This window comes from Brassica napus, chromosome C2, assembly GCF_020379485.1.
Source record: "Brassica napus cultivar Da-Ae chromosome C2, Da-Ae, whole genome shotgun sequence".
Classification (NCBI taxonomy): Eukaryota; Viridiplantae; Streptophyta; class Magnoliopsida; order Brassicales; family Brassicaceae; genus Brassica; species Brassica napus.
Genome location: NC_063445.1, coordinates 3,442,936 through 3,467,862, shown reverse-complemented (window position 1 = coordinate 3,467,862; position 24,927 = coordinate 3,442,936). Strand labels below are relative to the sequence as shown.

Below are 24,927 nucleotides of genomic sequence, written 5' to 3'. Positions count from 1 at the left end.
CATGTGTGTCCAGAGAGAACCACAAATACTTTGTCACCTTCATTGATGAGAAATCCAAATACACTTGGGTGACACTGATTCCGTCTAAGGACAGGGTGTTTTATGCTTTCAAGAATTTCCAGACCTATATCTGCAACCATTTCAATGCCAAGATGAAAATTCTAAGGTCAGATAATGGTGGAGAGTATACAAGTCATGCATTTAAGCAATATCTTGCTCAACATGGGATAACTCATCAGACAAGCTGTCCTTACACTCCTCAACAGAATGAAGTTGCTGAGAGAAAGAACAGACATTTGATGGAAGTAGCAAGATCAATGATGTTCCACACCAATGTTCCAAAGAGATTTTGGAGTGATGTTGTGATGTCTGCTACTTATCTGATCAATAGAACTCCAACTAAAGTCCTCAACGACATGTCTCCTTTTGAGGTTCTAAATAAGACCAAACCATCTTTGGACCATTTGCGTGTGTTTGGATGCCTCTGTTTTGTGATGATACCTGGGGAGCTGAGGAACAAGCTTGATGCTAAAAGCTCAAAAGCTATGTTCATTGGTTACTCTCCAACTCAGAAGGGGTATAAGTGCTATGATCCAGAGTCAAGAAGGGTTCTTGTCTCGAGGGATGTGAAGTTTGCAGAATCTAGAGGCTATTATGATGGAAAGAGTTGGGATGAGCTCAAAGATCTTTCTCAATCAGCCTCAGATAGAGCAAATAACTTTAGGGGAGTAATGGAGAGCCTGGGAATCAGTATGCCCTCTTTACCAAGTGTGGAACGTGTCCCTGAAAATTTATCATCTACTGCAGCTGATAGTGTTGAGAGCACTCATCCTAATCATGAAGGGGGCAGTAGAAATGTTGAGCAGTCTACACAAGCTCAACCTGAAGAGAGCTCTGTAGCTCATGATCAAGATGAGATGCCATCAGAATCAGATGTTGAGACTCAAGTAGAGGCGCCAAGTGAAGGAAATGAAGCAGAACCTGAGCAGATACAACTTTTGAGAAGGAGTACAAGGATCAAGAATCACAGTGGATCAACACAGAAGTTTACTTCAATGCTGAAGCTGTAGCTCACCCAATAAGTGCAGTATGCTCCCTTGCTCAATATCCAGAAGATCATCAAGTCTTCATCAGTGAATTGGATCAGGAATACATTCCAAGAACATATGAAGAAGCTATGCAACACAAGGAATGGAGAGAATCTGTTGGAGATGAGATGAGAGCCATGATCAAGAATGATACATGATTTGAGACTGAACTTCCAAAAGGAAAGAAGGCAGTGACAAGCCGACTTCTCTACACTATCAAGTATGGAGCCAATGGAAAACCAGAAAGAAAGAAGACAAGACTGGTTGCAAGGGGATATACTCAAGTGTATGGTGAAGATTATCTAGACACTTTTGCACCAGTGGCCAAGCTTCACACTATAAGGATTCTCTTATCTCTTGCTGTCAATCTTGAGTGGGATTTATGGCAGATGGATGTGAAAAATGCCTTTCTTCAAGGAGAATTGGAGGATGAAGTCTACATGAGACCACATCCTGGTCTTGAGAACATGGTGAAGTCAGGAAATGTTCTCAGATTAAAGAAGGCAATTTATGGCTTGAAGCAATCTCCAAGGGCTTGGTACCATAAGTTGAGCACCACCCTCAATGGAAGAGGCTTTGTCAAGTCTGAAGCTGATCATACCCTATTCACCCTCACTAGCCAGCAAGGAATCATTGTCATTCTCATCTATGTTGATTGTGAGAGACAAGGTTTCACTTCTTAGATTTAGGTTAGGTCAAGAGAGATGAATGAGAATCGTGGGCTGAATCCCGTAAATAAACTTGAAGAATGAATATGATTTTATTGATGAGTTGAAAGATGATGAATACAAAGAAATGTATCTTGAGATGATTGCTAAAGAATACGTAATGCTTTTAATCTAGTACAAAAGTTGATATATGGAAAAAAGATCCCCCTTGTCTTTTATCTTCTCCATCTTTATATAGTCTAGGTTTCGTTGGCAACCCTTCAACTGTTCTCCTAGATATTTGGCTTCAATTACGGAGCTCGCTTTAGGCTCCTCTTGACCGAGTCTCTTAAGGTGTTAGCTCACTTTCTGTCGTGACCTCTGCTATGATGTCTCCCAGGTCCAGTCGTCAGCTCGGCTTTCAGCTCCCTTTGTTATGATGGGCTTATCGCAACCCACATGCTAGCTCACGCTTATCGGTACCTCACCTGAGGGTCATATTCGGGTCCAACAGTTGCCCCCAGCTTCCGAATAAAATCCTTTGTCTCGGAAGCTAGAATCTAGCTATCGATCTTATCTTTTCGTTAAGATAATGATTAGTTCTTATCCTATTTAGATTCAGCTTACTCGATCTAACGGTCTTTATTACGTTTGGCAGAATCTATGGTTCAGATGGAGAGGGTTTGAAATGACTTTTCCGAATCTCGAGAGGTGATGGGATATAAAGCGGTGAACATTAACTGCTAGCCTTCCACTTTCTCCACGCCTCCGTTCGGTTTTCAAGGTAACTTCTCTCTCTTTATTTTACTGCGATTTTTTTATCTTCCTCGTTACTTTTCTCTGCAAATTCTCTCCCAAACCTTGCAATCGATTTTCTCCTTAACCTTCCCATACTATGGATCATCCGAAAGAAGGTTCCGGGGAATCCGGGATGCCTCCCTCTGCTTCTGGAGCTAAACTACTGAAAGTTAAGCAAGAAATCGGAGCCAAGATGAGGAAGGGGAAAAAGACAGCCAGGGAGGCAATCGCGACCAGAGTTTCTAAACGGAAGAAGAAAGACGATTCTAGTGGGAGCAGTCCTCACTCGCCTTCGTTGCTGAAAAATCAAGACGTGGTTAACCTCATGGTTCAAGCTCTCGCCCAAAAGGAGCTTGGCCGTGCCTGTAATTCTGACGAAACCCCCGAGACCGCTCCGGAGGGTTGGTTCTGTTGCCATGAGAAGTACATCTCCAAGTCTCACTTGAGATTTCCTCTTCCGACCCTACTGCTTGATCTACTAGATCATTATCAGTTAGCCCTTTCCCAACTCTGTCCCTCGGTTATCCGGGTGATAAACGGCTTTATCACTAGGTCCAAAGAGGAGGGGGTTAGCGTCGGTCTTACCGAACTTATGAGCCTCTTTTCCCTGAAGGAAAGCGCCTCTAAGGAGGGTGGTACCGGGACCTACTACCTCCCTAGTCGTCCCAATCATGTTATCTTCAGATTCTCTAGTAGTGATGATGACTGGAGGAAGAAGTATTTTTACGTTAAAGTTGATCCTTCGACGGTTCCTGTGGGTCGGAACCTTAGGGTCACTTGGACTAATCCATCTGGTTAGGAATTCTAGGGATATTTTTTTTGTTTTATTCATTTATGGCCGAGTAACCTTTTGCTCTGATTTACTTGCAGAAATCGAAGATCCCCCGAAGCTCTCTACCAAGCTCACCAGGGCTCTATACCGCAAGTTGCAACAGAGTCCCTGTACCTGGGTGGCCTACACCACTTCTCGAATAAGTGCAGCCAGATTCCCAGATACCTACAACGCCTCTTTCCAAGATCCCATTCCTGCTGAGAACCTTGAGAGTGAGTTCTTGTCAGAACCTTTTCAATGATTTTATCGCTTTGAAGTTTTTAAACTTAAGGATTTCCATTGTTCCAGTTTCGGCAGGCGATTCGGTTGTATCGATCTCAACTGGTGCTAGTGCTTCGGGAACTGAAAAGTCTCAGCCAGGTGACATGACTCTGCGACCGTCATTCCGTTCTAGGGGTAACCCCTCTAAAGCTGCCAGTGCTTCTCGTGGAAGCGACAGGAACCAAGGAGGATCGTTCCTTATCTCAATGAAGGAAGTTTTGGACGACGGAGGATCCAAACCTGTTGTCGAGACTACTCCAACTGAGGTTGTAGCTCAGGATGCTGCTCCTCTCCCTGAGGTCCAGGTGCCGGAGGCTGACTACCAGGCTCCGAAGGGTACCTCTGAGATCGAGCCGTCGAGACACAAGAGGCCCAGGATCGATCAGGGCGGAGCTTCCATCCGTTCTTCTTCCTCGTCCTCTAGAGGAGGGACTGTTGGGTGGAGCTTTACCCATTCGAAGCCTGGGTCGATCCTGGATGACTCTTGGGGCCTAGCTGCGATAATGAGGCACCTGAAGAGCGTGGGATGTCCCCTTCCAGCGCTCAAGGACCTGACTAACCGAGATGAGTATCTCGATATTGCCCACTGTATGGGTCAGGTACGTGATCTCTATCTGTTATTTGTTTACATTCTTTGGAGACGATGATATATATATATATTTTCTTTGGATTTATTGCAGTTGGCTGGGGCTGTTAACAGGGCCCAGCTCAGGTTTGAGAATGCTCTGTGTGCTGCCCCCAATGCTGGTGAACTTGCTGAGGTTACCGAGATGGTTAAGGCAGCCAAAACCGATCTTGACCAAGCCCGGGTTCGAATTTCTGAACTCGAAGCCGAAGTGACGAGGCTAGGCTCGAAGGCCGATGCTCAGCAAGGAGAGATCGAGAGTCAAAAGCTCGATATCCAGGTGAAGAGCAGGAGGATCAATGATTTAGAGGCTGCTCGAAAGATAGCTGAGCATCAAGTACGTGAGCTCATTGCCTCATCCCGGGATAGCCAGAAGAACAAGGAAGCTGAAGTCAAGCTGGCTGTCAGGGAAGGGAAGAAAGAAGTCGCCGAAGCTTACGGCAAGATCCTGGTCTGTGTTAAGGAGAAGTTTGCTAGGAAGAAAGATGAGGTCGACGCTTTGGTGTACGCTCAGGAGCTCCAAGCTAATGCCGACCTCTTGAAGGATATGCTGAACAACAAGATCCAAAGCGTTGAAGAGGAGTACAACCAATTGGTGGCCTTATTACCAGAAGCGACAACTGCGTATGAGAAGGCTCAAGTCTCTGACTTCTCGGTCAGCAAGCTTCCTCTTCCCCAGATCTCGGAGAGTTCAGGTACTTTCGAGATTAACATGTTTAATCCATCCTTTTCTGGGGAGTATGGCTCTAATTTGGGTTTGATGGCTCCTGACTTAGCTCCAGTCGAGGCAGCAATAGGAGGTGACGGCAATGTGGTCGATGAGGGAGTTCCTGCCGGTGCTGGTGATCCGATTCAGGAAGAGAAGGAAGATTGAGAGCTACGGCTCTTTTAACTTTATGTTTTGTGTTTTTAAGACTTCGGCCTAAGGGCTTTGTTTCGTTATGTTTTGTGACTTAGTGCCTGAGGAGGCCTTTAAACCTTAACGCTTGCTGGATTTCAATAGCCTGGGGAGGTTTTTAAACCCTTTCTTATGTTTAAATCGTGGCTATTATTTCTGTTTTAAGTTTTTGAACTTAACCTCGTTTCATTTAATCATAGTGATTGCGAATCTCAGATGAGTTGTGTGCCGTCATCGTTGAGTCGGATTAGGACCTTTAGTCTTTATTTATGATAAGCATTTAGCTTAATGGATATTCGGTCGTGATAACCTTAAAGAGAAGTTCTTGATTTTAGCTCGGGGACCTGAGTCCGATTCGAAAGGTTCTGGGACCTGGTTGTTCAGGTTCGTAGGAACCTGGATTTAGATTCATAGGGACCTGAGTTAATTCGAAGGACTTCGAGGCCTTTGAAGTTTAACGGATGAAATTGAGGAATTTCAGGATTTTCCTGATTCTTTAGGATTTTAAGACCTTTCGATTTTGATAAGGGTTTCAAGACCTTTTGGTTTTGATTATGATTTTAGGACCTGGTTGATTGTTAAGGATTTTGCGGCCTTAACAGTTGTCAAGGATTTTAGGACCTTGTTGATTGTTAAGGATTTTGAGACCTTAGTTTATGTTAAGGATTTTAGGACCTTGCTGATTGTTAAGGATTTTAAGACCTTAGTTTATGTTAAGGATTTAGGACCTGATTGTTAAGGATTTTAAGACCTTGGTTTATGTTAAGGATTTTAAGACCTTTGGGTGTATTAAGGATTTAAGACCTTTGGGTGTATTAAGGATTTTAAGACCTTAGGTTCAGGTTTTTAGGGACCTGAATGTATTCGAGATTGTTGAGCTTAGGTCCCGATTTAGGGGGACCTAAATTTTCTTGGAGGGTTTTAAGACCTTTGATGTTTATGAAACTGAATCAATCGTTTTATTAATATCAGATATCAGAGAATACATGATTCAGATTATTTACACAGTAACTATTTTTAGGCTAAGTGTTCTTGGTAACACCTGCCCCTTTGGCTTAGGTGAGGAGGTTGGTGAGAAGAGGTTGGGGCTGCACTCATGACGGAGTTGCCTACGTACCCAGTCAAGGGATCAAGCCAAACGTAGTTCAGGGGTTTTAGGTACCTAATGATAGTATCTTTTGAGGTTCGTGGCATTCCACGATCGGATTTCAGGTACCCCGGTTCGTACCTTCTGGAGTTTGTAAACTCCGGGTCGTACTATGTGGATAATTCGGTAGGGTCCTTCCCAGTTGGTTCCTAACTTTCCAGCTCCCGGTTCCTTTGTTCCTTCGAACACTTTCCTAAGCACTAGGTCCCCTACGGCGAACTGTCGGGGCCTTACTTTGGAATTGTAGTGTCGTGCCATTGCTTGCTGATAATTTTGAATGCGAAGCAAGGCTTGGTCTCGTCTTTCCTCGATCAAGTCGAGGCTATCCATCAGGAGCTGGTTATTAGCTGCGGGATTTGAGGTGCAGAGCTCCCGTCTGAGGCTACCTGCGGTGGTTTCTGCTGGGACGACAGCTTCCATCCCGTAAGCTAAGGAGAAGGGAGTTTCCTCTGTAGCTTTTCGTGGGGTGGTTCGGCAGGCCCATAGTACTTCGGGTAGTTTTTCCGACCAAAGCTCCTTTTGGGCTCCTAGGCGTTTCTTGAGGTTTGCTAAAACTGATTTGTTGGCAGCCTCCGCCTGTCCGTTCCCTTGAGGTCGCCGAGGTGATGAGAAGGTGAGGCGGATGTTCCATTTATCGCAGAAACTTTTGAAGTCGTGGGATATGAACTGTCCTCCATTGTCGGTTACGATTTCGTATGGGACGCCATGCCTGCATACGATGTTTTTCCAAACAAATCCTTCGACCTCGAATCTGTTTATTTGTTGGAAAGCTTCAGCTTCAATCCATTTCGTGAAGTAGTCGGTTAGGACCAGGAGGTTTAGTAACTTCTTTCCTTTCCCTGAAGGTACTAATGGACCTATAATGTCCATAGACCACCTCATGAATGGGTAGGGAGCTGATATGTTAGACAGCTTTTCCGCTGGTTGGTGTATGATCGGTGCATGCCTTTGGCATTTGTCGCACGATGAGGAGTAGACCTCACAATCTGCGATAATGGTAGGCCAGAAGTAGCCTTGTCTTTTTATTCGGATGGCTAAGGCTCTGCCTCCGGAATGGTTTCCACAGGAACCGTCGTGCATTTCCTTCATGAGTTTCATAGCTACTAGGCCGTGAACGCATTTTAGGTAAGGTCCGGAGACACTTCGTTTGTGGAGGGCTGACTCGATTATACAGTATCTTGCTGCTAAAGCTTTGAGTTTTCGAGCCTCCCACTTGTTGGGTGGAATTTTTCCCTCTAGGATGTAATCCATGATCGGTATTCTCCAGTCTTCTCTCCCTACAACTTTGTTGTGAAGAGAGGAGGGAGATTCCTGTTCGGGACCTGGTGCCGTGGTGCCCCCGGAGATATTCGTTGGAGTAGGTTCTGGGTTCTGAGGAATATCTCCAATTTCCTCGTTATCCCCTGTGGTTTGTGTAGCGTTCCTAGATGCGTTTTTAAGAGCGGTGCGGCTTCTTGTTTGGACTTTATAGACAAGTGGCTCCGAGGTCTGGATGGTGCCCCCGGAGGTACTCGTAGAGTTAGGCTCTAGGGAGTCTGAACTTCGGTGAGTACCTTCACTTTTGTCGTTGTTTTCCGGGTTCTGGGTTGCTTTCCTGGAGGTGTGCTTTCTAAAGCTGCGTGTTCTAGTTTTCGGGAACCAGAATGTCGTGAAAACTTGGGTAGCTACCGTCGGGAGGCTGTTATCCTCTATTTTTTCCTTTGGTTTGCTATCCATCTCAGCCTTGGTAGCTATGTCGATACTTGGCTTCTCGATTCCTTCCACGGGTATAATTCGTTTTACGAGAGGGTCGGATGTGGAAGCTAATGCGGCGAGCGCGTCTGCTGAGGAGTTCTCCCCTCGTGGGATCCTCGTTAGCTCGAACTTGTCAAACTGCTTTGTGAGGTTTAGGACGACCTCGAGGTATGCCCCCATTCTTTCGTCCCTTGTTTCGTATTCCCCGTGAAACTGGCTAGCTACCAGCTGCGAGTCGCTGTAGGCGTTTAGCTCCCGAATTCCGAGGCTCAGGGCGAGCTTTAATCCAGCGATTAGTGCTTCGTACTCGGCCTCGTTGTTGGAAGCGTTAAATCCAAGTCTATAGGATTGTTCGATGGTTTCTCCGGCTGAGGAGGTTAGTCTTAAACCGACACCGGAGCCTTGCCTTGACGAGGCTCCGTCCACGTATAGGCTCCATTTCGGAACCTCTGTTTCCTGGTCTAGATGTTCGGATGCTAGCTCAATAACGAAATCGGCGAGGACCTGAGCTTTTGCTGCTGCTCGGGGTCTGTACTCGATGTCGTACTCGCTGAGCTCTATAGCCCATTTTGCTAATCGTCCGGATTGGCTAGGGCTATGCAGAATCGTCCGTAATGGTTGTGAGGTCATTACGATGATCGAGTGCGATTGGAAATAAGGTCGCAGCTTCCTGGCAGCTGTCACGACTGCTAGGGCTAGTTTTTCCATGGTGGGATATCTCGTCTCGGCGTCTATTAAGCTTTTGCTAGTATAATAGACAGGTCTCTGTTCGTTTTGTTCCTCTCGTACTAGCACTCCGCTGACTGCAGCTGCCGACACGGCGAGGTACAGGTACAGTGGTTCTCCTACTACAGGTTTGGATAGTATCGGAGGTTCCGAGAGGTAAGCCTTCAGCTGTTTGAAGGCTTCTTCGCACTTTTCATCCCATAAGAACTTCTTATTATTTTTCAGAAGTTTATAGAATGGAAGGCATTTATCGGTGGACCTGGAGATGAATCGATTTAGTGCTGCGATCCGTCCGGTCAATCTTTGTACCTCTCTGGTCGTTTTAGGTGATGGCATTTCCAGGAATGTCGCTATTTGTTTCGGGTTGGCTTCGATGCCTCTTTCGGTTACGAGGTAACCTAGGAATTCGCCGGAAGGTACTCCGAAGGTACACTTAGCTGGGTTTAGCTTCATGTCGTATTTGTTGAGGATTTCGAAACATTCTCTTAGATGGGAGATGTGGTCCTCCCCCTTTGAGGATTTGACTAACATGTCGTCGATGTAGACTTCCATGGTTTTTCCGAGTTGTCCAGCGAACATTTTATTTACTAACCTTTGATAGGTAGCTCCCGCGTTTTTCAAACCAAACGGCATGACCTTGTAACAATAGGTTCCTCGTTCAGTTATGAATGCGGTTTTCTCTTGATCCTCAGGATCCATCATAATCTGGTTATATCCTGAAAAGGCATCCATAAAGGACAAGAGCTGGTGTCCAGCCGTTGCTTCGACCAAACGATCGATATGAGGTAACGGGAAGCTGTCCTTAGGACAGGCTTTGTTTAAATCGGTGAAGTCTACACAGATTCTCCATTTCCCATTCTTCTTTTTTACTACCACTGGGTTAGCTAGCCAATCGGGGTATTGTACCTCTCGGATGGACCCGGCCTTTGTTAGTCGATCGACCTCGTCGTTGACAGCTTGGGCTTTTTCTAGACCTAGCTTACGACGTTTCTGTTTGATCGGTTTAAAAGTAGGGTCTACATTGAGCTTATGAGTGGTGACATTTGCATCTATGCCTTTCATGTCGCTGGTGGTCCATGCAAAGGTTTTGATATTCTGTTTTAGGAATTCGACGAGCTCCTTTTTGGTTTCGAGAGGTAGCTCGGATCCGATGCTCACCTGTTTCTCAGGATTTGAGTCGTCGATGCTAACTTTTTCGGTGAGGTTCTTAGGGGGACCTCGGATATTTCGTTGCATTTCGCGACTCTCCTGGATCTGTAATTGCTATTGGGGGGATTCTTTTATGATCTCGAATCCTCCCAGGTAACAGATCCTTGAAATCTTTTGGCTACCGTGTATGGTAGCTATTCCGTTGGTTGTTGGAAATTTCACGCATTGGTGATAAGTTGAAGCTACTGCTTTCATCTTATGAATCCAAGGCCTTCCGAGGATTGCGTGGAAAGGGGATGGTTTGTCGACAACTATGAAGTTGGTCATTTTCATGACTCCGCCAGCTATAATTGGGAGCTTAATTGTTCCCAATGAGGTGGCTGTTTCACCTGAGAAACCTACGAGGTTGGATTTCTGGTCGACAATTTCGTAGTCGTCTATTTCCATTCCCTTTAGTGCGTTGTAGAAAATAAGATCGACGGAGCTTCCGGTGTCGATCATGAGCTTAGGTACCTCGTACCCTGCTATATTTAATGTTATGACAAGGGCATCGTCGTGAGGTCTATCGAGGTCTAATGTCTCACTCTCCCAGAAAGAGATCTTAGTGTTAGACTCAGGCTTGGTCGGTTTGGACTGAGTGTTTGACACAGCTTTCCGTACGTGACTTTTAATAGAGTTAACGGAGTCTTGACACACATCGGACCCTCCAAGGATGTAATCGATCCTTGAGCCAGGGCTCGATTGGGGAGGTGGTTTACTCAAGAGGGCCTCGATTTGTAGGCTTTTTCCTTGTGGAAACTTTCCAAGGATCATATCGACTCTCTTTTTGGGAGCTGGGGGTGGTGAGTCTGTTTCTTTTTCAGGTGACCTCTCGCGTTTTGGAGAGCTATCTCTGGGACCTCTCTTCTGATAAGGTTGTGGCTTTTTGAGGTCCACATCTTTTATTTCTCCGGCTGCGAATTTAGCAGCCAGTTGTCGTTGGAGGTCCCAACATTCTTCGGTTGAATGTCCCTTTCGATCGTGGTAAGAGCAATGTTTGCTCTCGTCATAACCTTTGGACCAGGGGGCTTTAGCTGTCGCGGCGACAGGTTTTTCTTCCTTGTCTTCCTCGACTACGTAAGAATGTTCTCCCTGGGTCTGATTATTTCGGGAGCTACCTCTTTTGTGAGGTCCCTTTCCATCGGAGGCTTCGCCTTTCGGGTGACTCTGGGGTTTTCTGTGGAGCTTATCTAATGCTGCCATTTCCTCCTCCAAGGTAATGTATCTAGAGGCCTTATGGAGGGCGTCATCGATAGTTGGAGGGGGATTTAGCGTTAGCTCCGAGAAGAAACCTGATTTATACCAGAGACCTCTCCTAAGAGCCTCAATGGCTACCTGATCGTTGGGATTCGAGAGTTTAGTTCTTACTGCTCTGAACTTTTCGATGTAGACTCGCAGTGAGTCTCCCAGTCCTTGTCTGATCTTCCAGAGGTCAGCCTCAGACGCTTGTTTCAGGATGTGAGTTGAATATTGCTTCATAAAGGCGTTAGCCAATTGATCGAAACTGTCTATAGAGTTCGGCTCGAGGCTGGAGAACCATTCGAGAGCTGTTCCGATCAGGTTTTCGGCAAATGTTCTGCAATATCCTGCATCACACTCTTCCTTTGTGAAGTGAGCTTTAACGATAGCTAATCGGAAGGCTCTTAAATAGGCCTTTGGGTCTGCGTTCCCATCGTATTCAGGAATCTTAATTTTTCGAGTATCTCTTATGTAAGAGTTGGCAATTCTATCGGTGAACGGAGTTCCACGAGTCTCCTCAATTAAGCTCTCGATTTCGGGAGCTGAGCTCGTTACCTTGTGAACTTGAGCTCCCAATTTCTGGAGAGCTGCGTGGGTTCGCTCCATGTACCTGCGAATTGCGTCAGGTCCCTCGAAGGGAAGGACATTTGGGTCATTATCAGATACTCGGCGAGCAGGTTCCTGGTGAGACCGAGCTCGGTCGTCTTCCCAGCTAGCTGGCGAAATAGGTCGCTCATTGGTCCTTAGGCTCCGAGCGAGGTTAGTGCGGAGAGCTGCAGGATCAGCATCCGTCCTTTGGTATTCGTCTGTGCTTGGGGTTGAAACCCTAGCTTGAAACACTGAAGCTGATGTTCTGCCCCCGGACGGTATGTTGGTTCCTGCTCCAGACCCGGAAGGAGGTGGCGGTGGAGGCAAACGGGTGCTCCCACCGGTGTTTCGATCAGGCATGGAGCTAGTTGTAGCTACATTGCTCCCCATGGTGCTGGTGATAGGAGGGGTAAACGCAGGAGCTGTCCTAGCGCGAGGCGTTTGGAAAGCAGGTTCCTGCCCTTCTGCACCTGGGCTATCAGGGGAGAAGTTCAGGCGCTCTCTAGGGAAGGAAGGGTCAGCTAACCGTTCATGGAAAGTGACTCCTCTTCCCTGGTGGACGGACGGTTGGGTCGTTGCGGATTGAGATCTGGTTATCTCTTCGAACTGTTGCTGCCGTTCGGCTAACTGTTGCACCGTTCGCTCGGTCTCTTGAGCTTTGTCCACTAACTGGAGCATCATCCGACGGATCTCAGAAAGCTGATCTTCCGTTTGGTTCGGAGCGGATTGATGCGATGGGTTATTGAGGGCTGAGGACCCAGAGTTGGTCCCTCCGGAGGCTCTCGGGTTATTTGCCCCCGGAGCAGTGCGATTCGGTGAGCTATTGCTCTGGTTCGATTGATCGGGGTTAGATGGATTCGTTCCGTCTAATGGATTCATCCTTTAAGCTTTAGAGAAAGGGATTCGATTATTTGTCCCCACAGACGGCGCCAATTGTGAGAGACAAGGTTTCACTTCTTAGATTTAGGTTAGGTCAAGAGAGATGAATGAGAATCGTGGGCTGAATCCCGTAAATAAACTTGAAGAATGAATATGATTTTATTGATGAGTTGAAAGATGATGAATACAAAGAAATGTATCTTGAGATGATTGCTAAAGAATACGTAATGCTTTTAATCTAGTACAAAAGTTGATATATGGAACAAAAGATCCCCCTTGTCTTTTATCTTCTCCATCTTTATATAGTCTAGGTTTCGTTGGCAACCCTTCAACTGTTCTCCTAGATATTTGGCTTCAATTACGGAGCTCGCTTTAGGCTCCTCTTGACCGAGTCTCTTAAGGTGTTAGCTCACTTTCTGTCGTGACCTCTGCTATGATGTCTCCCAGGTCTTGTCGTCAGCTCGGCTTTCAGCTCCCTTTGTTATGATGGGCTTATCGCAACCCACATGCTAGCTCACGCTTATCGGTACCTCACCTGAGGGTCATATTCGGGTCCAACATTGATGACATTATCATCACAGGCAGTGACAAAGAAGGGATCATCTCGACCAAAGCGTTCCTTAAGGCTTCATTTGATATCAAGGACTTGGGAGAGCTCAAATACTTCCTAGGGATCGAGATGTGTAGGTCTAAGGAAGGATTGTTTCTATCTCAAAGGAAATACACCCTTGACTTACTAAATGAGGCTGGAGATCTTGGTGGAAGAGCTGCCAAAACACCTCTAGAGGAAGGATACAAAGTGATGCGTGAGGGGGAGATTGAAAACAAGTCATATGAAGATGTAAAGCATTATAGGAGAATGGTGGGAAAACTCATTTATCTTACCATTACCCGACCAGATGTATGCTTTGCAGTAAACCAAGTAAGCCAACACATGCAAGCTCCCAAGGTACACCACTGGAACATGGTTGAGAGGATTCTCAGGTACCTAAGAGAGGCACCAGGCCAAGGAGTATGGATGGGATGCAATAGAAGCACTGAGATTGTTGGGTACTGTGATGCGGATTGGGCAGGAGATCGAGTTGATAGGAGATCAACTACTGGATATTGTACCTTCATTGGAGGCAATTTGGTAACATGGAAGAGCAAGAAGCAGAAGGTGGTGTCTTGTTCAAGTGCTGAGGCAGAATATAGAGCTATGAGGAAGCTTCTTAAGGACTTGGGAATTGAAGTTACAACGCCAATCACGATGCATTGTGATAACCAGGCTGCTATACACATTGCTAGCAACTCAGTCTTCCATGAAAGGACCAAACATATAGAGGTAGATTGCCACAAAGTGAGACAAGCCGTGGAGCAGAAGATCATATTGCCGTGCTACACAAGGAGTGAAGATCAGCTAGCTGATATCTTCACCAAGGCAGCAAGCACTAAGGTATGTGAGTCCATTCATCCAAAATTGGGACTCATAGACCTATCATGTCAATGATCTCTCCTTCATGAAGTGTTCTACTCTTTTTCTTTGACTTGGGTTTTCTCCCAAAGGGTTTTACCTAGTTGAGGTTTTAATGAGGGAATACTTCATGGCTTCCAAGCTTGACTTGTTCCACATGGTCAAGCTTGAGGGGGAGTGTTGACATGAAGCAGAATTAAGCAGCTAGACTTGAGAATTAAGCAGCCAGACTTGAGAATTAAGCTGCCAGACTTGAGAATTAAGCTGCCAGACTTTATAAGGTTTTATAAGGCTTTATAAGGGTTTTATAAGCTCGATTTTATTGAAGAAAAGAAGAAGAGAGAAAAAGATATTTTATTATATTGTGTACTGAGGTCACTTGTTTTTAAATACTTGTACCCAGATCCACAATTAAATTAAGGAAACTATTCTCTCATTCTTTCTCTTACATCTTGAGATCTACTTTCTCTCTCTCTATGTTTTTCATATTCTTCATTCTCCATAAATAAACTCTCAATAATTCTCTCATTCTAACAATTCTCGTGTTCGCCGTTAGTTTGCTTGAAATTTTGAATTTCTTATTTAACGACGGTTATTAGGGCTTCCTCTGAGCGTGTAATTGAATACTGTGTGTTGGGTATTGTATTCAATAAATTCAACTTTGGGGCTTCTTCTAAGCTTGTGGTTATGGTGTTATCCTTTGTTGGTCCATCGATAGAATACTTGGTTTTTGTGACTAGTCTAATTGAATAGTCTAATGCTGCTGTGTTTCTCATTATGGTGGTACATTAATGTGACTCGTGAGAATATTTGACTCCTTTCATGATTTCATGAGCCTATGTAGGACGAAGAAGATAATGAAAAAGCTGAAATCAGCAAACGTGAGAAGGCTAGGCTTAGAGAATTGCAGAAGATGAAGAAGAAGAAAATTCGGGATATTTTAGACGCCCAAAATGCTTCCATAGATGCAGATATGGTAAGCTTGTATTAGATTGTTATGATTTGTGTGCTGTTTGTCTTCTACATCCCGAGGCATTGAATATTCTCTATCGTTCTATGCATGTAGAACAACAGAGGAAAAGGAGGATTGAAGTATCTTCTGCAACAAACCGAGTTGTTTGCACATTTTGCTAAAAGTGAGTCTTCTCGGTCTCAGAAGAAGGGGAAAGGAAGGTGCGGTGAATGTTCATGATCTCAAAATATAGTGTGGTTAATCATCTGAAGCTTCATGAAATATTATAAGCACACAGTCTCATGGCTTTAATTTATTGGGTTTCACTTTATCTTCAGGGGTCGTCATGCTTCCAAACTAACTGAAGAAGAGGAAGATGAAGAGTATCTTAAGGAAGAAGAGGGTGCTATTCCTGGATCTGGAGGCACGCGATTGCTCACACAACCCGCTTGTAAGTACGTGAATGTTCCTCCTCTTTATCTAGAAATGGTGCATAATTGCGCAAGTTAAATTGTGACCACTAACCAGAACTTATTTATATTAGGATTTGACTCCGTACGTTCACTCCTCAGTGGTGGCCTCACAGTTTCTACATATACTTTGTAAATTCTGTTCAGTTCTAGAAATCTGATTTATATACTAATATCACAGGCATTCAGGGGAAAATGAGAGACTACCAATTGGCTGGTTTGAACTGGCTCATTCGGTTGTATGAGAATGGCATAAATGGAATTCTCGCAGATGAAATGGTAAACCATTGCTTACCAAAGTATACATTAAGTTTTCTTGCAGCTCTCTGTTTTCTCTGATGCTAATCTTTGCTTCATTTTTATTTCATGGTCTAGGGTCTGGGGAAGACACTTCAAACAATTTCTTTGCTGGCTTACCTGCATGAATACAGGGGAATTAATGGTCCTCATATGATAGTTACTCCAAAATCAACCATTGGTAACTGGATGAATGAAATTCGCCGATTTTGTCCCGTCCTACGTGCTGTGAAGTTCCTTGGTAATCCTGAGGAAAGGGTAAGCCACAACTGCTCTGCCATTTTCATGGTTTTATCTATGTGTTCCCACTTGGATTCTGAAATTTATGTTAAATATTGCAGAGATATATTCGTGAAGAACTGCTAGTTGCAGGGAAATTCGATGTTTGTGTTACAAGCTTTGAGATGGCTATCAAAGAGAAGACAACCTTGCGACGCTTTAGCTGGCGTTATATAATCATTGATGAAGCACATCGAATCAAGAATGAGAATTCGCTTCTTTCAAAAACCATGAGAATTTTTAACACCAATTATCAGCTTCTTATCACAGGAACCCCTCTTCAGGTATTTATTCAATCTCATGATCTATAATTACTTAGATTTTACAACAATTCTGTCAAAGAAAAATCTTACTGTAACTGTTTGAGCATTGTCGTTTTGATTATATATACTTTGTTCATACTTCTCATATTATTACTTGGTTTGTTTGCAGTTCTCAACTTCTTAATTGATATTCATATTTGTTTCTTTTATACAGAATAATCTTCATGAACTGTGGGCTCTTCTCAATTTTCTTCTCCCCGAGGTTTTTAGTTCAGCAGAGACTTTTGATGAGTGGTTTCAAATTTCTGGTGAAAATGACCAGCAAGAAGTTGTTGTTGTTCAACAACTTCATAAGGTACGTATTCATGGATATGAATTTTATTCTCTCTGTTGATGCTAATCGCTTACCTCTTATCTTTCCAGGTTCTCCGACCATTTCTTCTTCGGAGGTTAAAATCTGATGTAGAAAAAGGCTTACCTCCAAAAAAGGAGACGATACTCAAAGTTGGCATGTCTCAGATGCAAAAACAGTACTACAAGGCGTTACTGCAGAAGGATCTCGAAGTGGTCAATGGTGGTGGAGAACGCAAACGTCTTTTGAACATAGCAATGCAATTGCGCAAATGCTGCAACCACCCTTATCTCTTCCAAGGTGCATAGCCGGGTCCACCCTATACCACAGGAGATCACCTTGTAACAAATGCAGGTAAGATTTGCATTCAAATTAGTTCCTCCAAATATCTGTGGCCAAGTGTCTTAGTTATATCTGATGTGATTGTTGTTTCTAGGTAAGATGGTTCTCTTAGACAAGTTGCTACCTAAGTTGAAGGAACGCGATTCAAGGGTTTTGATATTTTCACAGGTAGAAATTAACACAAACAAATAAGGGTTCCTTTCTTGTTTCCTTTTGTCTAAGTGCTATTCTTCTTGTTTCTTGTTTCTTGTTTCTTGTTCATGTCTAATGATTTTACTAATTGATTTCAGATGACAAGGCTTTTGGATATTCTTGAGGATTATTTAATGTATCGTGGTTACCAGTATTGCCGTATTGATGGAAACACTGGTGGTGACGAACGAGATGCTTCCATTGAAGCCTACAACAAGCCAGGAAGTGAGAAGTTTGTTTTCTTGTTATCCACTAGAGCTGGAGGGCTTGGTATCAATCTTGCTACTGCAGATATTGTGATCCTTTATGACAGTGACTGGTTAGCTCCTTTCTTTTCTACTGAGGTTAGAGATTATTTTCATCATGCTTAATGAGTTGAGTGGACTCTGGCAGGAATCCCCAAGTTGACTTGCAAGCTCAAGATCGTGCACATAGGATTGGTCAAAAGAAAGAAGTTCAAGTATTCCGGTTCTGCACGGAGGTTAATCTTCGACACGTGAATTAAGAAAGAAAAACATCAAGAACCTAAAACTAATTTTGTATTGGTCATTTACAGAATGCTATTGAGGCAAAGGTGATTGAGAGAGCTTACAAGAAGCTGGCACTTGATGCTCTGGTAATTCAGCAAGGGCGATTGGCAGAACAGAAAAGTAAGTGTTTTGTCTACTGAGATTGTAAAATGCATCGGCTTCTTTCATATAGATATGTATTGTCTCTTATACATTTGTTTCTCTTCTTTACTTTTCAGCTGTTAATAAGGATGAGTTACTCCAAATGGTTAGATATGGTGCTGAAATGGTGTTTAGTTCTAAAGATAGCACAATTACGGATGAGGATATTGACAGAATCATTGCCAAAGGAGAGGAGGCAACTGCTGAACTTGATGCGAAGATGAAGAAATTCACTGAAGATGCAATACAGTTTAAAATGGATGACAGTAAGCATCTCATGTGCCTTTTGTCTTGTTTTTTATAGTAACTCCTGGGGAGATCCGAATAATCTGATTTTCGGTTTGTTGCAGATGCTGAGCTTTATGATTTCGACGATGATAATAAGGTACTCTTGCATGATTAATTGCACGGCTCAAGGAAATATTCAATCCATACTGTGCTTAGGCACCTGCGCTATTTTGCATAATCTTACGTGATCTTTTCTTTTTTATTGTCTGGTAGGATGAGAACAAGTTTGATTTTAAGAAGATTGTAAGTGAGAATTGGAATGATCCACCAAAGCGAGAGAGAAAGCGCAAAGTAAGTATTACTTCTATCCTTTTTGTTAAGTGATCTATTCTGTCTTCCTAAACAACATCCAGTCTCAAATATTTACTTTTATCTACCCACCCTTCAGCTACTCTGAAGCTGAATACTTCAAGCAAACATTGCGACCAGGTGCTCCAGCTAAACCTAAAGATCCCAAAATTCCACGCATGCCCCAGTTGTAAGTACCTTTTTTATATGGATTTTATTCTTATCATATGTATCTTATTTTATTTTCCATCCCGCAGGCATGATTTCCAGTTCTTTAACCTGGAGAGACTGACCGAGCTGTATGAAAAGGAAGTGCGACATCTTATGGTGGGGTTTTAATTTGAGAATTTATCTGACTTATCATGACATTTATGCAACTTGTCTCTGATTACATTAAGGCGTTATAGGGTAATAGCAACTTCTTTTGTTTTGGTTTCAGCAAATACATCAGAAAACTCAGGTGAAAGACACAGTTGAAGTTGATGAACCTGAAGGTCAGTCTTGGTTTCTAAGTCCGTGTCCTCTTTTCTTACACTACTCCACTGAGCCTGTTACTGATTAAGTACTTTCTTAGAAGTTGGAGATCCCTTAACTGCCGAGGAAGTGGAAGAAAAGGAGCAATGGTTGGAAGAGGCAAGTGAATCCATTTGACATTATACAGTGAGCTGTCATTTTTCTTGCGATGGGCTTTGTATAACGAATACAGTTGATTATTTTTCAGGGCTTCTCAACATGGAGCAAAAGAGACTTCAATACCTTCATTAGATCTTGTGAGAAGTATGGCCGGAACGATATAAAGAGTATTGCCTCTGAGATGGAAGGGAAAACAGAGGAAGAGGTTGAACGATATGCTCAAGTTTTCAAAGAGCGATACAAAGAGCTGAGTGGTAAGTAGGTTTAATTTGTTAAGTTTACAGTGTCAACAGTAACATACAGTTGGATATTTTGCCTCGCACAAGTAGCTTATGCTAAGTAAGCGTTACCTCTTGACCTATAATTTGTAGATTACGATAGAATCATCAAGAATATTGAGAAAGGGGAAGGGAGAATCTCTAGGAAAGATGAAAATGAAATCATGAAAGCTATTGGGAAGAAACTGGATCGCTACAGGAACCCGTGGCTGGAACTGAAGATTCAGTATGGTCAGAACAAAGGGAAGCTGTACAATGAAGAGTGTGACCGTTTCATGGTCTGATATCTTTTTATCCTTCTTTATTTTTGTTACTCTTTTACTTGAGATTTTACTGTTTTCTTTCATTCCTATAAGACACTGATCCGAGGAACTTATTATTAACAGGTATGCATGGTCCATAAGCTTGGGTATGGAAACTGGGAAGAACTAAAGACGGCTTTTAAGACATCCCCATCGTTCAGCTTCGACTGGTACGTAAAATCCCGCTCAGGTCAGGAACTTGCCAGGAGATGCGAAACACTGATCCGGCTGATAGAGAAAGAGAACCAAGAGTATGATGAGAGAGAGAGGCGAGCCCGTAAAGAGAAGAAGCTTGCAAAGGTGAGGACTTTTCGCAAACATGGTTTTAGTGTTTTGTTAATGGTGAGAAACGCGATGGAACTGTTTCTGATGGTCCGCTTTATAAATTCTTTTCAGAATGGAACACCTTCAAAGCGAGCTTTGGGTAGGGAAGTAATAGAGAGCCCTACTTTCTTGAAGAAACGAAAGCAGCTGTCAATGGATGATTTTGTAACCTCGGTAAGCAAAAATCGTGTACAATATAATACAGACTTGTTTATTTTACTTGGTAAATGATGCAAAAGCAGACAAATTCTTTAGATGAGAAACTAACTCAAAAACTTAGTTGAATCCATTCGTCTATGCACATTATTAAGTAATGTGTTTACTTTTAGATAGTAGATTAGGTATGATTTCAAATCAGAGAATTGGTCTAGCTATGACAAAGGCAGATCTATCATTTTGTGTTCACAACTCATTGTTTTGACTGTTCTCTTTGATCCTACTTTCTCCGTGTATGTTTGTTTATATATGTAACACATTCCTAATCTCAGCAGTCGAAATTCTATAGAGGAAAATCTCCCTTTTCAGTTTCCCAGGAGGGACAATGGTAAGAAGGTGTAATTTAGATTGTAAGACGGCGCTTCTGTTGCTAATTCGTTTATGTCGGTGTTTATGTTGATCTACTTATAGCTATTTTGTATATCTCTATGGTGGGTGTTGAATGTGAGTTTGGCCAATTTGAAGGAACTGAACAAAACAATTTTACAAGTGCTAAAAATATATTCAATACAAAAAAACATTCAATACTGATAAAAATAGTATATAATAAGAAACAAAACAATTTTCAATATAAATAATAATCTAATTAATGCTGATGTAACAATATTTATGTACAATAACTATATACTGTATATTTTAAAAGTTAAAATAAATATTAAAATCTAATTGTTGTTTTAAATTAAATGATGTTTTGCTTTTTAATGTAAAATTTATTAATTTTATGTAATATAACTTTTTATATTATGTTTTCCTATTAGTTGAAATGTTGTTAGTTAGATATTTAAAAAAATATTTTTGTTTACAAATATATAAATTAAGAGGTTGATTGTTTCCAGTTTTTGGAATAGTTTTTGGTTTTTGTTTTTCCAAAACCCATTTTTCATCCAATCAAAATTTTTGAGAAAACGCTTTCCTAAATTATAGGAAAACTAGTTTTTAAAATAAGTGTCTATTTCTAAACAAAAACCAAAATCCAATTTTTCTAGTCTTTTTGCATAGAACATGTTTTACTTTTATTCTTGTTACAAATAAAAATTATTAAAAACTGCCGTAGGGTATGTAAAATCTATATATATATATATATATATATAAATGTTTGCTTATCTCTTGTTGCGCGACGTGAGCATCCACGTCAATAAAGTCGGGCAACATCGCAAGGGAATGACTCAAATCTGATTACTCACATAAGTCGCAAGGGTTTCTGTTCTTCTTCCAAGTCCATTACTTTTTCTGCGTTCTCTCTCACACCATCAATGGTGTTTCGATGACTGAAACTAGATGGAGAATCTCTTCGTCTGTCTCCACATGCGTCGTTTAGCCTTCTACTCCACTCAACCGAAACCGTCCGAATCGCCATCATCGCCTTCTTAACTCCAAAGACCGACATTTAGCACGATCTTGGCATTGATTGTGAGTTATGTCTCTGCAAGGCAGTCTATTCTTCATCTATAAAAGGGTAGCTTTTTCATTTGAACAACATCCTCACAATCCTGTGAAAACACTAAATCTTTCTTTCTGATTTGAAATCTGGACGCTGCTTCTCCAACGTCTAAGTGTTGTTGCTCAGATCCTGGAAGCCAAGAATGTGAAAAGTGGAGGGGAACTGATGTATCTTGATGTGCTCTTACTGGATTCAAAGGTAAATCTGTTCTTAAACTCATGTTCAGAGTGCTTTATATCCATAAACTCATGTTCAAAGTGTTTTTTAATCGATGTTAGAAGTGTTCTTAAGATTATGTTCATAGTCTTTTTATGTTATTAAACTGATGGTCATAGTGTTCTTAAACTAAATATTATGAAACTGTTATATACTTATTTTAGGTATGGAAATTTCTCTCAATTGATTTCTATCTCTTTGATTTCAGATTTAAAAATAGGATGTATATCTTTTAGTTTGTTTCTTAAGTTCTTTTGTTATATGCTAAATTACTTTGGATATATTTATATATATGCAGGCTTACTCCTTCTGTTAGATCCCCAGCTTATGACGACCTCTACTCTTTTTTTTTTGTTCCAGTAGGTTAGTTGACAGAGTAACCTATTTATAATTGTGTTGCAGAGAATTGATGGTAAAAGGAATTTGTTGCACGAGATCACTAGACTTTCACCTAAGGCAAAGATAAGCTTTTTATTAGTTCTCTTGACATAAATCATCAGGCATCTCCTTATGCTATCTATGGACCTAATTAGTTTAGAATTCTACTGATAGTTAGGAAGAAGTATACTCCTTGATAGAGTAATATCAATATTAAATATTTGTATGTATGTGTTTTGTCTAGGATTAGACTTAGTCTCTTCAATTCGTTCAAAGTGCTTCTCTTCAGATTGATCATATAATTTGGAAGCTTAATTAAATCTATTATGTTGGCTCCGTGTTTGATTTTCTTTTCTCTAGGCACTTCACTCTCGGGACGTTCAGTCAAACATTGCTCCAACAAGTAGTGAACCTTACGCCAGAACAACAATATGAAGTACTAAAGCTGCAACAAGTTCTCACGCACGACCACATATGGTACAGCCTTCATAGCACTGAGGTTGCTGTCTTATATGCCATGCCATGAAATGAATCTCACCTGTCTTAAGAGCTGCGTTGCTTTTCCTATATTTTCTTCCTTCTCTGCGATTTAATTCTTGATTGGTTTCCTTCCTCTTCAATCCAAGGGACAAGCAACTGGGTTGGTCAGTTTCATTTGACTGAAACTTGCAGCAATGAACATGGTTTCTCACACTCAAATTACCAAAAGAAGAAGAAGGCTCTCTCTCAAGTATTACACTGCAGTCAAGCATTCTCTGATGTTTTATTGATATTTCAGTCTACGTGTATTCTTTTTGGTATTATCATCAAATCTAATGTGTATGTTTCATGCCACAGGGGATAGAAATTGATCGGGTCTTCTTTTGGAGTTCTGGAATACATGGATGGAGCCTTTCTGCAAGCAGAATCATATGAATGTGGGTTTTGTCTATATTTTATAGAGAGGGAATGATGAGAGACAGTATTTTGTTTCAAATTCTTAAATACAGATTGGAATAGGTGAGACGTACCATTGCAGACCTGAGAGAAGGGACAAAAATGCTATATGAGTTGAGACTGTTTCTCATTTATCTCCACAATTATGTATTTCTCTCTATCTCTCTTCTAACCAAGAGAAGGAGGCAATCATTTGGATGATGATTCTGATCAAAACCAGGATTGGCATTTTTTATAGGTGTGAAGGACATGAAAAGATATAGATGAGAAAGGTTCAGAGATTATACTTTTTAATGTTCCTCACCAACAAAGATGAGGGAAAAAGACAAACAATAAAAAGGATTAATGATTACATTTTTTATGGTAAGATAATTTTGTAAATTTTAACAAAAAGGGGAATTAGTAGAACTAGTAAATTTCTGATTTAATGATTACATTTTTACGTTTTTACGTTTTTATGGTAAGATAATTTTGTAATTTTAACAAAAAGAGAAAATAGTAGAGTTGGTATAACTATAAGTAAATTTCTCATTTGTAAATTTCTATTTTTCGGCTTATTCCAACAGTCACTCTATTCTGAGGGATTTGGTTAACATGTGTTTATATGTGTCTATCTTCCGAGTCATGAAAGCTTTGTAAACTACTTACTTGGCTATACTTAAGAGCCAAAACCAATATCTTCATGCTGGTTCTTCCGAGAATTACAATCGAGAAGAAAAAGAAAGATTATGCAACAATTACTTTTACATATGGCTCTCTCCGAGAAGTAACAGTTGAGGACAATGTCAATGAGAAGAGAAATACAAACAACATAGATGCAATGTTGGTTCCATAGATTCTATGATTCTCTATATCTCTCTAAACTAATTGGCCATCCGAACAATTTAACTAAGTTTTACAAAGAAAAAATTATTTGCTTCATAAAGTTCTTTATGAATTTAACCAAAAATATATTGGTTTAAATTCCATGAACGTAAAGATACATTATCTTTTGTAGTCTACATATTATGATTTTAAAGTAGCTATTGGTTTGAATCTATTTTTATAACTTTATATTATAGTAATATACTATAAGGGATTATTAATTTCATAGTAATATAATTTTAAAAATCCTGCTTAAATGAATGAGTGTTACTTAATCTGAAAATGTAGTACGACCTTGGCTTCATATGGTTTATTTGATAAAATTTTGGATAATATGGTTTATTTGATAATATTTTTAATATTATAATGTGTGTATACTTAAATAATCACTTTTAGATTGTTATGTTATTTAACTAACTTTAGAAAACAAATTTTAAATTGATTCATTTTTCACATTATCTAACTAAATAGGTTTAAAAATGTATAAAAAGGTACCAACGCATTCACCAACAAATATGTAAGAATGAAAATAATTCGTAATTTATGTATTAAATTTCAACTATAGTGACATGCATTTTTATTGTACTTAATTTTAAAATAAAATATAACAAACACTAAAAAATGTAAAATAATTACATTAATGAAAAAATAAAAGCTTTTTATTAATTTATCAAAATTTTGATTTCTGACAAGAACAACAAAAAAATAGTAAAAATTAAAATTATTTTTAGTTTAGAGTAAACTACCTATTTTTACACGTATATAAAAAGATAATATATCTTTTAATTGATTTTCACTTGATTAACAAAGATTAATATAGACAAAGATAATTTAATAACAAC

The 24,927-nt window shown here is 41.1% G+C and overlaps 2 protein-coding genes, 1 long non-coding RNA gene and 1 pseudogene across 5 annotated transcripts; 3 read left to right on the top strand and 1 right to left on the bottom strand.

Annotated features, from left to right (window-relative positions):
* Positions 1 to 1,555: 1,555 nt before the first annotated feature.
* Positions 1,556 to 5,364, top strand: LOC106387015. The gene is made up of 7 exons (XM_048747744.1): positions 1,556 to 1,745; positions 2,136 to 2,214; positions 2,352 to 2,373; positions 2,483 to 2,519; positions 3,404 to 3,577; positions 3,654 to 4,225; positions 4,307 to 5,364. The coding sequence occupies exons 1-7, from the start codon at positions 1,556 to 1,558 to the stop codon at positions 5,123 to 5,125; spliced, it is 1,893 nt and encodes a 630-aa protein (XP_048603701.1). The 3' UTR covers positions 5,126 to 5,364.
* A 588-nt stretch (positions 5,365 to 5,952) lies between these two features.
* Positions 5,953 to 9,992, bottom strand: LOC125581299. Its single transcript, XM_048746446.1, has one exon. The coding sequence runs from the start codon at positions 9,990 to 9,992 to the stop codon at positions 6,312 to 6,314; it is 3,681 nt and encodes a 1,226-aa protein (XP_048602403.1). The 3' UTR covers positions 5,953 to 6,311.
* Positions 9,993 to 13,329: 3,337 nt separating this feature from the next.
* On the top strand, positions 13,330 to 20,348 carry LOC106388083 (annotated as a pseudogene).
* A 405-nt stretch (positions 20,349 to 20,753) lies between these two features.
* Positions 20,754 to 24,445, top strand: LOC125581300. Of its 3 annotated transcripts, XR_007318968.1 has the most exons (5): positions 21,370 to 21,889; positions 22,310 to 22,762; positions 22,912 to 23,015; positions 23,123 to 23,334; positions 23,460 to 24,444. It is a non-coding gene; the product is annotated as an uncharacterized LOC125581300 (long non-coding RNA). The 3 variants fall into 3 exon arrangements; XR_007318966.1 differs by having other exon boundaries at positions 20,754 to 21,889; positions 23,123 to 24,445; XR_007318967.1 differs by having other exon boundaries at positions 21,375 to 21,889; positions 22,646 to 22,762; positions 23,123 to 24,445.
* The last annotated feature ends 482 nt before the right edge of the window (positions 24,446 to 24,927 follow it).

What these genes read in the sequence shown, in the direction of transcription:
- LOC125581299 (XM_048746446.1), bottom strand. Translation starts at nt 9,992, where the DNA reads ATGCAACGAAATATCCGAGGTCCCCCTAAGAACCTCACCGAAAAAGTT.
- LOC106387015 (XM_048747744.1), top strand. Translation starts at nt 1,556, where the DNA reads ATGGTGAAGTCAGGAAATGTTCTCAGATTAAAGAAGGCAATTTATGGC. An exon ending in ATGCTAGCTCACGCTTATCG is followed by an intron (nt 2,215 to 2,351) that starts GTACCTCACCTG and finishes TATCCTATTTAG; the next exon opens with ATTCAGCTTACTCGATCTAA. An exon ending in TCAGCTTACTCGATCTAACG is followed by an intron (nt 2,374 to 2,482) that starts GTCTTTATTACG and finishes ATTAACTGCTAG; the next exon opens with CCTTCCACTTTCTCCACGCC.